A 14,583-nucleotide genomic window follows, 5' to 3' on the forward strand; every position below is an offset into this window, starting at 1 on the left:
AGTAGTCTTTCCAAACTGATTTAAACCCAGGCCATCTAGACAGCTATCAGAAGAGAGATATTCCAGCTTTCTCCAGCTTGGGCTCCTGCTGTTTCCAGAGTTTTCTTTCCAGGTTTTCAGCTTATAAGAATAAATGAGACCATGTGGATGTGCAATTGCATGATATTCCTGCACTTGTAATGAGTCATTGGGAGAAGCAATACATTATAAAACCTAAGACCCATAGGCTGAAGTTAATTTTTTAAAACATAAGTCACATTTTTTCTTTTTCATAACCTTATTTTTGTTCTGTGTGTACCTTCTACCCCACCCCTAGCTATATCAGAGACCTTTTTCCTAACATAGAACTAATTACAACATGTTCCCTGAACTTCTTTAAATTTCATTCATTTTCATGTGTTTATTTCATTCAACTTCAGGAGAGAACATAGGTAGACACTCTATTCCATTAGGCTGAATTTCAAATGTATTCATGGACTGCCTCTTTTTCTTTCTTAAAATATAAATCATTCCACAGTTCTTTTTTCTTCTTCTTCTTGTCAGGAAGGTTCCTGTAGATCTGATTGACTTCTAGGTTCTGCTGAGTATACTACACCAGCTGCTTGTTGTCTGTTCACTCTAAACATTAGATTCCATCATCAATTGCTTGTTTAATTTTTTTCTACTCTTATATCTTCCTAGAGTAATTTCCCTATAAAAATAAGTTTCTGTTTTTCACCTTATCTTCTAATCCTTATTTCCCACTAGTCTTTTGAGACCTAATAATTATACAGTTAAGTATGTTCCAGGTATATTCTTCCTGATTTTGTTCTCCAGTGTTGATAATATGGATTCCCAGATGGCGCTAGTGGTAAAGAACCTGCCTGCCATTGTAAGAAACCTAAGAGTCATGAGTTCAATCCCTAGGCTGGGGAGATTGCCTGGAGAAGAGCATGGCAACCCACTCCAGTATTCTTGCCCAGAGAATCCCAGGACAGAGGAGCCTGGCCAGCTGCAGTCCATTGGGTTGCACAGAGTCAAAGATGACTGAAGCACGCACACGCATACAGTGTAGAATTCATTTAATTTGAGTTGGCCACTAAGTAACATATATAACATGTCTTATAGACAATATTGGAAACTGATATGCTTTGTAACTATACTATATTTTTTCTAACTCTATACTTCAAATGCCTAAATTATTATTACTTGGACTTTTAAGAGTTTTTGTTTTAGATGCCTTCTTTGTCCTTTAAATTTTGTTTTATTTGTTTCTGTTTTTCTCTGAAAGAATCCTGGTATAACAGCAATGAGGTCCTCTGGACTCATGTTTCTGGCTCCTAAATATAGTTCAAGGAATTCTGGTTCCTTTTAGTGGGGAGAATAGCACTGGGGGCAGAATTTGAGCAAAAATGTGCCTTAGATTAACACTAACATGTTAATGTTAACTTGTTAACCTGGAATGCCTTAACATTCCAGGTTCCTGTGCAATATTGCTCTTTACAGCATCAGACTTTACTTCTATCACCAGTCATCCACAGCTGGGTGTTGTTGTTGCTCTGACTCTGTCTCTTCATTCTTTCTGGAGTTAGTTCTCCACTGATCTCCAGTAGCATATTGGGCATCTACGGACCTGGGGACACTTTCAGTGTCCTATCTTTTTGCCTTTTCATGCTGTTCATGGGCTTCTCAAGGCAAGAATACTGAAGTGGTTTGCCATTCCCTTCTCCAATGGGGTATGTTTTGTCAAAACGCTCCACCATGACCTGCCCATCTTGGATGGCCCTATATGGCATGTCTCATAGTTTGATTGAGTTAGACAGAGCCGTGGTCCATATCATTAGATTGGTTACTTTTCTGTGATTGTGGTTTTCAGTTTGTTAGCCCTCAGATGGAGAAGGATAAGAGGCTATGGAAGCTTCCTGATGGGAGAGACTGACTGAGAGGGAAGCTGAGAAATCGGTATGCAGGTCAGAAAGCAACAGTTAGAACTGGACATGGAACAATAGACTGGTTCCAAAACAGGAAAGGAGTACGTCAAGGCTGTATATTGTCACTCTGCTTGTTTAACTTACATGCAGAGTACATCATAAGAAACGATGGGCTGGAAGAAGTACAAGCTGGAATCAAGATTGCCAGGAGAAATATCAGTCACCTCAGATATGCAGATGACACCATCCTTATGGCAGAAAGTGAAGAAGAACAAAAGAGCCTCTTGATGAAAGTGAAAGAGAAGAGTGAAAAATCTGGCTTAAAACTCAACATTCAGAAAACTAAGGTCATGGCATCTGGTCCCATCACTTCATGGCAAATAGATGGGGAAACAATGGAAACAGTGACCAACTTTATTTCTGGGGGCTCCAAAATCACTGCAGATGGTGACTGCAGCCATGAAATTAAAAGACGTTTGCTCCTTGGAAGAAAAGCTATGACCAACCTAGACAGTATATTAAAAAGCAGAGACATTACTTTGCCAACAAAGATCCATCTAAGCAAAGCTATGGTTTTTCCAGTAGTCATGTATGGATGTGAGAGTTGGACTATAAAGAAAGCTGAGTGCTGAAGAATTGACCCTTTTGAACCATGGTGTTGGAGAAGACTCTTGAGAGTCCCTTGGACTGTAAGGAGATCCAACCAGTCCATCCTAAAGGAAATCAGTCCCGAATATTCATTGGAAGGACTGATGCTGAAGCTGAAACTCCAATACTTTGGCCACCTGATGCAAAGAACTGACTCATTGGAAAAGACCCTGATGCTGGGAAAGATTGAAGGCGGGAGGAGAAAGGGACGAAAGAGAAGAGGATGAGATGGTTGGATGGCATCACTCAATGGACATGAATTTGAGTAAACTGTGGGAATTGGTGATAGACAGGGAGGCCTGGCATGCCGCAGTCCATGGGGTCGCAAAGAGTCAGACATGACTGAGCGACTGAACTGAACTGAACTGTGCCTTAGATCTGCCACATAATCACTTATGATAATAAGGTGACACGAAACAAGAGTCCTCTTAAAAAAGGGGCAGAATGTATTTTTGTTGTTTCAAATTTACTTCTGGCTACATTGGCCTTACAAATAGCTGTGAAAAGAAGAGAAGCGAAAAGCAAAGGAGAAAAAGAAAGATATAAGCATCTGAATGCAGAGTTCCAAAGAATAGCACAGAGAGATAAGAAAGCCTTCCTCAGCGATCAATGCAAAGACATAGAGGAAAACAACAGAACGGGAAAGACTAGAGATCACTTCAAGAAAATTAGAGATACCAAGGGAACATTTCATGCAAAGATGGGCTCGATAAAGGACAGAAATGGTATGGACCTAACAGAATAGAAGATATTAAGAAGAGGTGACAATACACAGAAGAACTGTACAAAGAAGATCTTGTACAACCAAGATAATCACGATGGTGTGATCACTCACCTAAAGCCAGACATCCTGGAATGTGAAGTCAAGTGGGCCTTAGAAAGCATCACTATGAACAAAGCTAGTGGAGGTGATGGAATTCCAGTTGAGCTCTTTCAAATCCTGAAAGATGATGCTGTGAAAGTGCTGCACTCAATATGCCAGCAAATTTGGAAAACTCAGCAGTGGCCACAGGACTGGAAAAGGTCAGTTTTCATTTCAATCCCAAAGAAAGGCAATGCCAAAGAAAGCTCAAACTATGCAAAATTGCCCTCATCTCACACGCTAGTACAGAGAAGGCAATGGCAACCCACTCCAGTACTCTTGCCTGGAAAATCCCATGGACGGCGGAGCCTGATAGGCTGCAGTCCACAGGGTCATGAAGAGTCAGACACTTACTGAGCAACTTCACTTTCACTTTTCACTTTCATGCATTGGAGAAGGAAATGGCAACCCATTCCAATGTTCTTGCCTAGAGAATCCCAGGGATGGCGGAGCCTGGTGGGCTGCCGTCAGTGGGGTCACACAGAGTCGGACACGACTGAAGCGACTTAGCAGCAGCATGTGCTAGTAAAGTAATGCTCAAAATTCTCCAAGCCAGGCTTCAGCAATACGTGAACCGTGAACTTCCAGATGTTCAAGCTGGTTTTAGAAAAGGCAGAGGAACCAGAGATCAAATTGCCAACATCCGCTGGATCATGGAAAAAGCAAGAGAGTTCCAGAAAAACATCTATTTCTGCTTTATTGACTATGCCAAAGCCTTTGACTGTGTGGATCACAATAAACTATGGAAAATTCTGCAAGAGATAGGAATACCAGACCGCCTGACCTGCCTTTTTGGAAACCTGTATGCAGGTCAGGAAGCAACAGTTAGAACTGGACATCTAACAACAGACTGGTCCAAATAGGAAAAGGAGTACGTCAAGGCTGTATATTGTCACCCTGCTTATTTAACTTCTATGCATAATACATCATGAGAAACACTGGGCTGGAAGAAGCACAAGCTGGAATCAAGATTGCCGGGAGAAATATCAATCACCTCAGATATGCAGATGACACCACCCTGATTGCAGAAAGTGAAGAGGAACTAAAAAGCCTCTTGATGAAAGTGAAAGAGGAGAGTGAAAAAGTTGGCTTAAAGCTCAACGTTCAGAAAACTAAGATCATAGCATCTGGTCCTATCAGTTCATGGAAAATAGATGGGGAAACAGTGGAAACAGTGTCAGACTTTATTTTTGGGGGCTCCAAAATCACTGCAGATGGTGATTGCAGCCATGAAATTAAAAGACACTTACTTCTTGGAAGGAAAGTTATGACCAACCTAGATGGCATATTCAAAAGCAGAGACATTACTTTGCCAACAAAGGTCCATCTAGTCAAGGCTATGGTTTTTCCAGTAGTCATGTATGGATGTGAGAGTTGGACTGTGAAAAAATCTGAGCACCAAAGAATTGATGCTTTTGAACTGTGGTGTTGGGGAAGACTCTTGAGAATCCCTTGGACTGCAAGGAGATCCAACCAGTGCATTCTAAAGTAGGTCAGCCCTGGGTGTTCTTTGGAAGGAACGTTGCTAAAGCTGAAACTCCAATACTTTGGCCACCTCATGCGAAGAGTTGACTCATTGGAAAAGACTTTGATTCTTGGAGGGTTTGAGGGCAGGAGGAGAAGGGGACTACAGAGGATGAGACGGCTGGATGGCATCACCAACTCGAAGGACATGAGTCTGAGTGAACTCCGGGAGTTGGTGATGGACAGGGAGGCCTGGCATGCTGCGATTCATGGGGTCACAAAGAGTCGTACACAACTAAGCAACTGATCTGAACTGAAATGATATACTTTTAAAAAATTTTCCTCTGAGCATTTAATCTAGTATTCTCATTTTGTCCTGCCACTTAGATTTTATCTGTATGAGATGCCATGGGAAGTGTTAAAATATGTTCTTCTTCTTGCATTTTTTCTGTGTGTAGTCACTAGCCTGTATGTAGTACAATAACTGAAGGTAACAACCTAGTTCTTCTTGACTTATCTCTTTCTTTCATCTTCTGACTTTCATATATTTGTTTACCATGTCTTATAGAGTTTATTCTTAAATTTTTAAAATCTGTTCTTTCTCATTCATTTCTTCTGTTACTACTTTGATTCTAGTATTAACCTTTTGGCAACTAAATTATTGTCTGAAATATATGATCATTCTAGAAAGATTAGAAATTATAAACAAAATGAAGAGACTGAAATTTGCCTTATAATCTCTGCAGAATAAAATTATCACTAAATTATTCTTAGCCCAAAGAGTTAATACCTAGCACGCTATATTATTTTGTCAGTTCACTGAATACCATATTGTATAGAATTTTCCATGTTAATAAATGTACTTACACAAAGTAATCTTAAAGTTTGCTCATCTATCTCTGGATCTGATTCCTATAACACTTTCCTTTATCCCAGCCAGTTATGATTTCAAATATACATTAAGGAGACACAAATCTTTAATAATTTAGGTTATCTGATAATATCAAAGTGCTAGTAAATCAGCTTAAAAAAATGAGAAACACACAGGTTAAGTAAAGACTGCTCTAAGTAGAAAGAGAGATATTAAGGCACCAAAGAAAACATAAGAGGTTATATGAGACCTGAAAGGAGGATCACTAATGGCCCCTAAAGGGACAAAAGCATCAATTCTTTTTTTTTTCCACTCACTTTACACTGTGAGTACCATCATATATCGTTATTGGGCTATCCTTAGTGGTATGCTTCTAGTGGTATCTACCCATCATGTGATTCTGTTACCAACGCTCCTTTTTTTCTTAGACCCTCTTCTTGGCATAATTAATCAAAGGGAAGAGGAATTGAGCACAATTTCTAATCTATCACCTTCTGAATCCTGAACTTCAGCTGTACTGGTATACTCAAAGAATACTCATAATTGCTATGTACCTATGGATTTTAGGGCTCCCTTGTGGCTCAGATGGTAAAATGTCTGCTTGCAATGTGGGAGACCTGGGTTCAATCCCTGGGTTAGGAAGATCCCCTGGAGAAGGAAATGGCAACCCACTCTAGTACTCTTGCCTGGAAAATTCCACGGATGGAGGAGCCTGGTAGGCTACAGTACATGGGGTTGCAAAGAATTAAACACGACTGAGTGACTTCACTTACTTACTTACTTACATGGACTTCAAATTGACCTGTCTTATATCTATTTATGGCTATAAACCAGCTGTACTTGATACATCAGATAATTCTCTAAGATTCAGTATTAATGGTGAATAACATAAGAATAAAGAATGATTTGAAATAAGCTGAGGATTTTTAAAAAATTGTGTGTGGTCATCTAATTTATATGGCAGAACTTATATCTAGTCTGTACGGGGTCTAAATATTCATAATGAAAAAGAAAAGAGATGATATCTACTGTTGAGAGATGGAGTAGATGATCTTTCCCTTTTCTCTCCTACTATGTACATCTGAGATTTGTAGACATGATCTTATGTTTTATATGTGACCCTTGATTGAAAAGACAAACTGACTAGGAACCTTGGGATCCAAGGAACAAAGATGACATTTCTTGGGTTTTGTTTTTGCCTCATATATCCTAGGCTGAGTGATGAAGAATATCAATGGATGCAAGGGAAAAAATGAGGGCTGGGCAATAAGAGCCTGCTCCCTCTAACCAAAGGACCAGGATAATGGCAGTCTACCAAGACAAAACTTGTAGAAAGTGAGCACTTTAATCCAGCCAAACTGTAGAAGTCTTGCAAACAAGACTTGGGCTGCAGCCTGGACTTCTGTTCTCACCTGACAGTGAGACACCCTGCCTCTCCCTGATAGGGTGGTGTCAGGGAGGCCTAAGTAGGGAGTCAGGACTTTCACCATCAGCCAGTGGTAAGGAGGCCACAAACTCTACTTTCCCTCCATTCATGTGTCTGTTCCACACGTGAAAGGTGTGGTATATTCTGAATAAGCAAGTGTTCAAGGAGCAAACATCTGGTGCTTGTATGCAGGATAACGATCAGGAAAAAACTGAGCACATAGTGTGAGTTCCTTGTGATCTGAGGATGTGCCAGCAGTGATAAAAGGTTAAAGAATTAAAGAGTGAATCCTGGAGAAACCATGCATATTTACAAACACTGAATTTTTTGGAACCGGCTGCTGTTGTGATGGCAATGCCAAGGGAAAAAACACTTATCCCTGAACAATCTACCTTTGGTTTTTCCTCAGCAGTAAAACCCAGGTCCTCTTTTATCATATAAATATCATAAACTTTGGTTTTATAGTCTACTGATGTCATAGTCCAACCCTAGGGACTGAGTATAATTAAAAGGAGACGGTTTCTAATTTAAAATCCTTTATAGAGATTCTAAGTCTGCCATTCAAAATAAAAATCCACCTAAAACAATATTCAACAGTTTACTTTCTAGATAGCAATATCCTGGAGTTAATTTACTCTTAAAGTTAAGAAATGTTTTATGTGAATTAATTTCCTGGAGTCGCAGATAATGGAATTTTTAGTGAACTGACAGTGAGTTGTACTGAGATAGCCATGTTAGTAATTATGCAGTTTTGTTGTCATTGTTGTTAGAGAGATGGTACCAATAAATTGTAACTGTGGGTTCAACTACCACATGTGAATTAGTTTTTAACATTGTTCCATGACTGTAGTTTATCTCTCAAAATATTTGGAAGTACATAGTGCTGTTTGGGTTGCTGGGCAAAGCAAATATATTGGAATCCATAGAAATCATGAACTTTCTCTGGTTGATTCAGTGATGTCACCTTTATATAGGATGCATAAATTACTTTATAAGCCTCTAATATATTATGATCTAATAGCATAATTTCATATTTCAGGATCACTACTTGCTGGAAAGTAGTATGCGTTGTAAAGTCTGAAGTTAGTCTGGTGACTCAAGTTTCGAATATTTTAGTGTTTTAGCACCTTCACAGATGTGTGTTTTGTCTTCTGACATGTTTCTAACTGTCTGTCTAATGGCTGAACCTGATCCTGTTCATTGCTTTCCTCATGCTAGCAGTCACACACTTCTTTTCTTCACCTGATTTCTGAAAAATTATAATCTCAAGAGACAGCATTTTGTAACTTGTGAACAAACATAGAAGTTGAAAGGTTTCACTGAAGGGCTATTATTTACTTAGAGATTCATAGAAAAGAAACCACTTGAAAGATTTCTCCAAAAGTGGGAGTATTTGTGCTTATGTGTGTGAAGATAGAACCAATCTATAAATAATCTACAATCACTTTTCACTTTCATGCATTGGAGAAGGAAATGGCAACCCACTCCAGTGTTCTTGCCTAGAGAATCCCAGGGACGGCGGAGCCTGGTGGGCTGCCGTCTATGGGGTCGCACAGAGTTGGACACGACTGAAGCGACTTAGCAGCAGCAGCAGTGTTCTTTCTGATCCTTAACTATTGCATTTCTTATGTTTAAATATTTAAATATTTCAACTTGAAATCAATATGAATAGAGTTCCACAAATAAAAAAAATTTGTTTTTATCTAGAGATGTTGCTTAAGCTGTATCATGAGATGTAGCTTGTTAGACCTGTAGTTGTTGGAAAGCATATGTTATCCCTCTTTGACTTTACATTTCTGGCATGTTGAAGACTAACTTTTCCTCAGTGCTCTTGGATGTGAAAAAGGGTGCATTCAGTTAATATGTGTCACAGTCAATATCCTGAATATAATAACCAGGGCACAAATTTCAAAAGTGACTAAAACTTACTTGCCTTAATTACAAGCATATCAGTTACTCTTCAGATACATTTATTTCCAGCAAAAATAATTCTAAATTGCATAGTGATTATAATTCACTTGGTTGTATCCACTTTGGTGGTAATATATGCAAATATTTCTGTACTGTTACATTGACAGGCATCTTTTTTTCAACTTTTCTTTGAATTAATAAACTTTTAGAGCAGTTTTAGATTCACAGCAAAATCAAGCAGGAAATACAGAAAGTTCTCACATATTCTCTCCTTGAAACCTCCCTAACTAACAACATCTCATACCAGAGTGGTATGCTTGTTACAACTGATGAGACTACATTGACATGTCATTATCATCAAGAGTCCATAGTTTACATTAGGGTTCACTCTTGATGTTTCACATTCTATGAATTTTGACAAATGTCATAATGATGACATGTATCCACCAATGTAGTGCCTTACAAAAGAGTTTCACTGCCCTAGAAATTCTCTGCTCTGCCTATTCATCCCTCCCTCTTTCCAACCCCTGCCTGTCTTACCTTTGATCTGTTTACCCTGAACAGATAACATCTGTTGTCAAGTATATAAAACATATAAAATGTGCTTTTGAAAGGGATGTGAGCTATGCATTGATTCTGGTCTTGAAGTTCATGTGATGTTTTTTCTGCATGTGTGAATAATCATGGTAAGATATTATAGCCTAATTTGTGATAATTTTTTTTCTGAATTGAAATCATTTAGAAAATTCTGAAGTAATCCTTAGAGGATCTAAGGATAACAGATGGTTCTTTTCCAGTTTCACATTGAATAGGTTTGCAGTGAAGCTATTTAAAATTTAATTTACATTGGAAAGATTGTTGTGAATATTAAAACGATATGTTTTGAATTGGCCCCCCTCAAGAGCATAACTATGAAGAAGTTCTAATGACTTTTACCTACTGGTCTGTGATTTAGAGATACAGTATCATGTATGATTCTTGACCTTTAATATCCTAATTATTCTCTTGTTTATTACAGCTTTAGTAGAATTACTTGAAAAATTTGTACTTCATCTTTCTGAAAGCCCATCTGAATGCTACTTCCCTTCAGTGGAATATACAGGTACAATTTAAACATTTTGAATTTTGGAAAGTGCTTGGTATGCAAATAGATAATGTTTCATCAGTTCAGTTCAGTTCAGTTCAGTCGCTCAGTCCTGTCCAACTCTTTGTGACCCCATGAATCGCAGCATGCCAGGCCTCCCTGTCCATCACCAACTCCCGGAGTTCACTCAAACTCACATCCATCGAGTCGGTGATGCCATCCAGCCATCTCATCCTCTGTCGTCCCCTTCTCCTCCTGCCCCCAATCCCTCCCAGCATCAGAGTCTTTTCCAATGAGTCAGCTCATAGAAAAGTGTAATTAGATGCAAATATACACAAGGTTTTCCATCCTTAAAATCTCTCACTTTGTGTTATATACATTCCAGATATCTTCTGGTCTCTTCTGTGCAAATGTCTGGGTTTCCTTGTTACTTTCTAGCTTTTTTGTTGTTGTTGTTGTTAACTCTTTTTTTTTTTTTCTGTCTACCCATTGAAATTTATTTTTCCTTATGGTGGTATCTTCCATTCTTCAGTTTTATCCACTATCTCGTAGTGATCTCATCTGTTTGTACTGTTTTATTTTGCATACATTGATGACTTCTAAGTTTATCTCTTCTACTCAAATATCTATAAGCTTCATTCTCGTATTTCCAGATGCTTGATAGGTAAACATCACCTGAATGTGCTAAAGAACCCTCAGGCTCAAAATGTCCAACAAGAGCGTTACTTTATCATACCTCATTGAGAGACTTCCTCCATCTATACTATTTTGGTGGGCAGTGCAATCATCTGTCCATCTAAACCAGGTTCCCGCCTAGTCAGCAAACCATATTCTGTGTTCCTAATATATTTCAAACTTAAGCCCTTACTTCCGTCCCTCCTCCTCTTTATGTTAGTTTAAGCCACCGTTACTTTTTGCCTAGGTTATTGCAACAGGTTATTGTCTAGGTTATTGTCTTTACCTCATTTTTCTAATTGGAGTCTCATTTTTTTTCCAGAAGTATTCTTTATGTTGCTTTCAGAGTGACGTATGAAGTGTAAATCTGACCTGTTCATTCCTCTACCTTTTAGAAGTTTACCATTGACCACTGCGTACAGTTTAAGATTCTTATCATGACGCCCAAGGCCTTAGGTTACTCTTCTTTCTTCTCTAGCATCATCCCCTTTTCTCCATGCCTCATTTGTTTTTCAGAAACACTAAACTATTAGCAGCATTGCCAGCCTCACCTTCTCTTCTCCAGATACACATTCATTTATTCAGCAAATTGATATTTTCCTCTACAATATAATAAAATTGCTCAAAGCACTTGGGCACATCAGTGAACAAAAGAGAGAAAAAAGTCTTCCCTTGATAGAGTTTACCTTTCTGTTGGAAGATAGACAGTAGATAAGTAAAACATCCAGTATGTCAAGTGGTATGGTGGTAAGTGAGAAATACACAGCAGGGAAGGGAGGTTCAATGTTAAATAGTGTTTGGACCAGCAGAAGTTGGCAGCAAGATATATGAATGTTTTCAGGGGAAGAAAATTCCAGCAACTGACTAGGAAGGAGACTGGTATAGCTCAAAAAGAGTAAGGGGGAGAATTTTTGGTGTTGAAGTTAGAGAGGATGATATGTGGATGGGGGGCAGATGGGGGCACACTGCATACCTTGTGGGATCTTAGTCCTGACCAGGCACTGAATCTGTGCCTTCAGCAATGAAAGCACAGTCCTGACCACTGGACTTCTGGGGAAATCCCTGATAGAGGGATTTTAAAGTTATTGCAGAATCTTGAACATAGGAGTGACATCCTCAGATTTACATTTTTAAAATATTACTGTGGCTGCTGTATTGGGAAAAGACTGAAGAACAAGGAAGATGAGTTAGGAGGCTATTGAAAAGATAATGATGAAAATTGGCAATGGCTTGGATGAGGATGTCAGTGGAGCTGGTCAAAAGTACTTGGATTCTAGCTCAGACAGTAAAGCGTACACCTGCAATGCAGGAGACCCAGGTTCAATCCCTGAATCAGGAAGATCCCTTGGAGAAGGAAATGGCAACCCACTCCAGTATTCTTGCCTGGAGAATCCCGTGGACAGAGGAGCCTAGTGGGCTACAGTCCATGGGGTCGCAAAAAGTCAGACACGACTGAGTGACTAACATACACACACACACACACACACACATATTCTAGGTATATTTTAAAAATAGGACCAACAGAATAGGCTAACAGACTGAAGATGGAGTGAGAAAGAGGGGAGTCAAAGACCTAAGTTATTGATCTGAGCCACTGGAAGGGTGGATTATCAAACACAGATAGAGAAGAATGCGTGAAGAATAAGGTTCAGAGAGGAGATTAGGAGTTTGCTTTTATGTTATATTTTGAATACTTGTTACACATTTAAGTAGACATACTCTGTACATGTTGGCTGTTTGAATCTGGAATTTAAGGGGAAGGTATGGGTTGAAAATACCAATTACTAAATCTTCAGCTTACTGTATAAAGCTAATACACATCTCTTTGTCCTGTTTTTCTCATATTCTGACTTAATGTCTAATCCTTCATGTGGCAGCACACTCCTGTAGGGTAGTTTCTGTGTCTTACTGGTCTTGTCCTCTGCACCTAGAGTAACAGTGTCAGTAATTGTTTGACAAATAAAGGAAAGAATGGAATGAAGGATAAGAGCTTTATATACTGTGTCAATGCATTTGATTTACTCTGTTGCTTATTAAAAATGAAAACGTTTAAGATTTCAGACCAGAAGCTTTACTTGATTCATCTGTAGTTTAGAATGATTAATTTAGTAACTATGTAAAGGATGAGGTAGAGAGAAGAACTGAAATTTCCCAAAGGTGAATATCCAGTAAGTGAAGACACTGTGAAGAAAGCAGAGAGATAGCCTAGATTCACAGTAATAGATCATCAGGGGATATTGCGCCTCTTCCTCATAAGAGTAACATGACTTTTCTGTTTGCTGAAGAAACCATCCTTCAAATATGCATTTATTCAAGTTAGACATAATGTTTCAAATCTCCATAGAAAGAAAGAAAATTTTAAAGATATATTCTCAGTCTGGGTTACTTATTTTTTTTTAATTGTGTTATTCATCACTGCCCAAACACACCCTGTGCATTCGTATCATTGAACCTGTTGTGCTGCTAGTGTTCATTCTGGATAAACTTCTTTCTTCCTCATGACATCCATGTGGTAATGGCCAACTACTGTAAAGTCACAGCTAGAATGTCACCTTCCCTCTTACTCTCAATCATAAGTCCCTCCTCTGTGCTCCTATTGCATTCATCTTAAACTACCAATTTGATATTTATCACATTGTGCTTCCCTGGTGGCTCAGTTGGTAAAGAAGCCACCTGCAATGCAGGAGACCCGGATTTGCTCCCTGAGTTGGAGAGATCCCCTGGAGAAAGGAATGGCAACCCACTCCAGTATTCTCGCCTGGAGAATCCCATGGACAGAGGAGCCTGGTGGGCTACAGTCCATGGAGTAGCAAAAAGTCGGACACGACTAAACAACTGAACACATATGGCTAATTTAAATTATTTCATTAGTCTCAAATGCCTCTTTCTCTTTAATATAGCTTTTGAGATATTTTGTTAGATTAATTATTCATACCATTAAATAACATCAATGTTCACACAGTACATCTGTATAACAATTCTAAATCTGTTGGGATTTACAAGTACACATATATGTAATTAAATCATAGTGACATCTAATGCAGATTTGGGAAAGGGATAAAAGTGATCATAAGAAAATGAAAGCAAAGAAATGAGAGGAAAACACAAGGTAGAATAAAACAGAAATTAAGGTAGATGAAGAGAATTGATAACTTGAGTTCTGCTTGTGAGTAGAATAATGCACTGAGGCATCTGATGTGCATTATATTGTTCAACCCTGTAACTACCCTTGAACAACATGATTTTGAACTGTGGAGGTTCAGCATGCAGATTTTTTTTCCCCAATAAATACCTACTACAGTACCACCAAATCCATGGTTTGCTGAATCCATGGATGTAGAGCTGAGGATATGGAAGGCCAGTTGTAAAGTTATACTTGAATTTTTTACCTGCTGCATGGGGTTGGCTCCCTAACCCTTGCATTGTTCAAGGGTCAGCTGTACTCTCTGAGAGCAGGTGTATAATCATCACATTTAAAAATCGGGAAACGGAGATTCAGAGGGAAGAAATTAGGGCTAATGAAGAAAATTTTGAAGAAAAGCATCTGTGAAGAAATTATAACTTTATGAACAAACCTGAAAAAGTATGTGAAAAAACATACAGAGATTAATGATCAAGTTTGTAAGAGAGGAAATAAGTAAGAAGTGGTAATCATGGAAATTTGAATGCCAGAGGGGCTATCTTCAGTAATATAATCTTCAAATTCTACAGCTCTCTTTGGTACATTGTTCT

General features: G+C 38.7%; 1 protein-coding gene across 3 annotated transcripts in view; it reads left to right on the forward strand.

The window, feature by feature from the left end:
* The window catches only part of TBC1D32 (TBC1 domain family member 32), a 205,515-nt gene that overhangs the window by 149,819 nt on the left and 41,113 nt on the right, over positions 1 to 14,583 (forward strand). For 2 of the 3 annotated variants that reach the window (XM_027551099.1, XM_027551100.1), the window contains one exon: positions 10,111 to 10,194. The exons of the other annotated variant lie outside the window; for it this stretch is intronic. In XM_027551099.1, the coding sequence (XP_027406900.1) occupies positions 10,111 to 10,194 (84 nt within the window). The remainder of the gene's footprint in view (positions 1 to 10,110; positions 10,195 to 14,583) is intronic. 3 annotated transcript variants of the gene reach the window in all.

The sequence above is a fragment of the Bos indicus x Bos taurus genome, chromosome 9 (genome assembly GCF_003369695.1).
Source record: "Bos indicus x Bos taurus breed Angus x Brahman F1 hybrid chromosome 9, Bos_hybrid_MaternalHap_v2.0, whole genome shotgun sequence".
NCBI classification, from domain to species: Eukaryota; Metazoa; Chordata; class Mammalia; order Artiodactyla; family Bovidae; genus Bos; species Bos indicus x Bos taurus.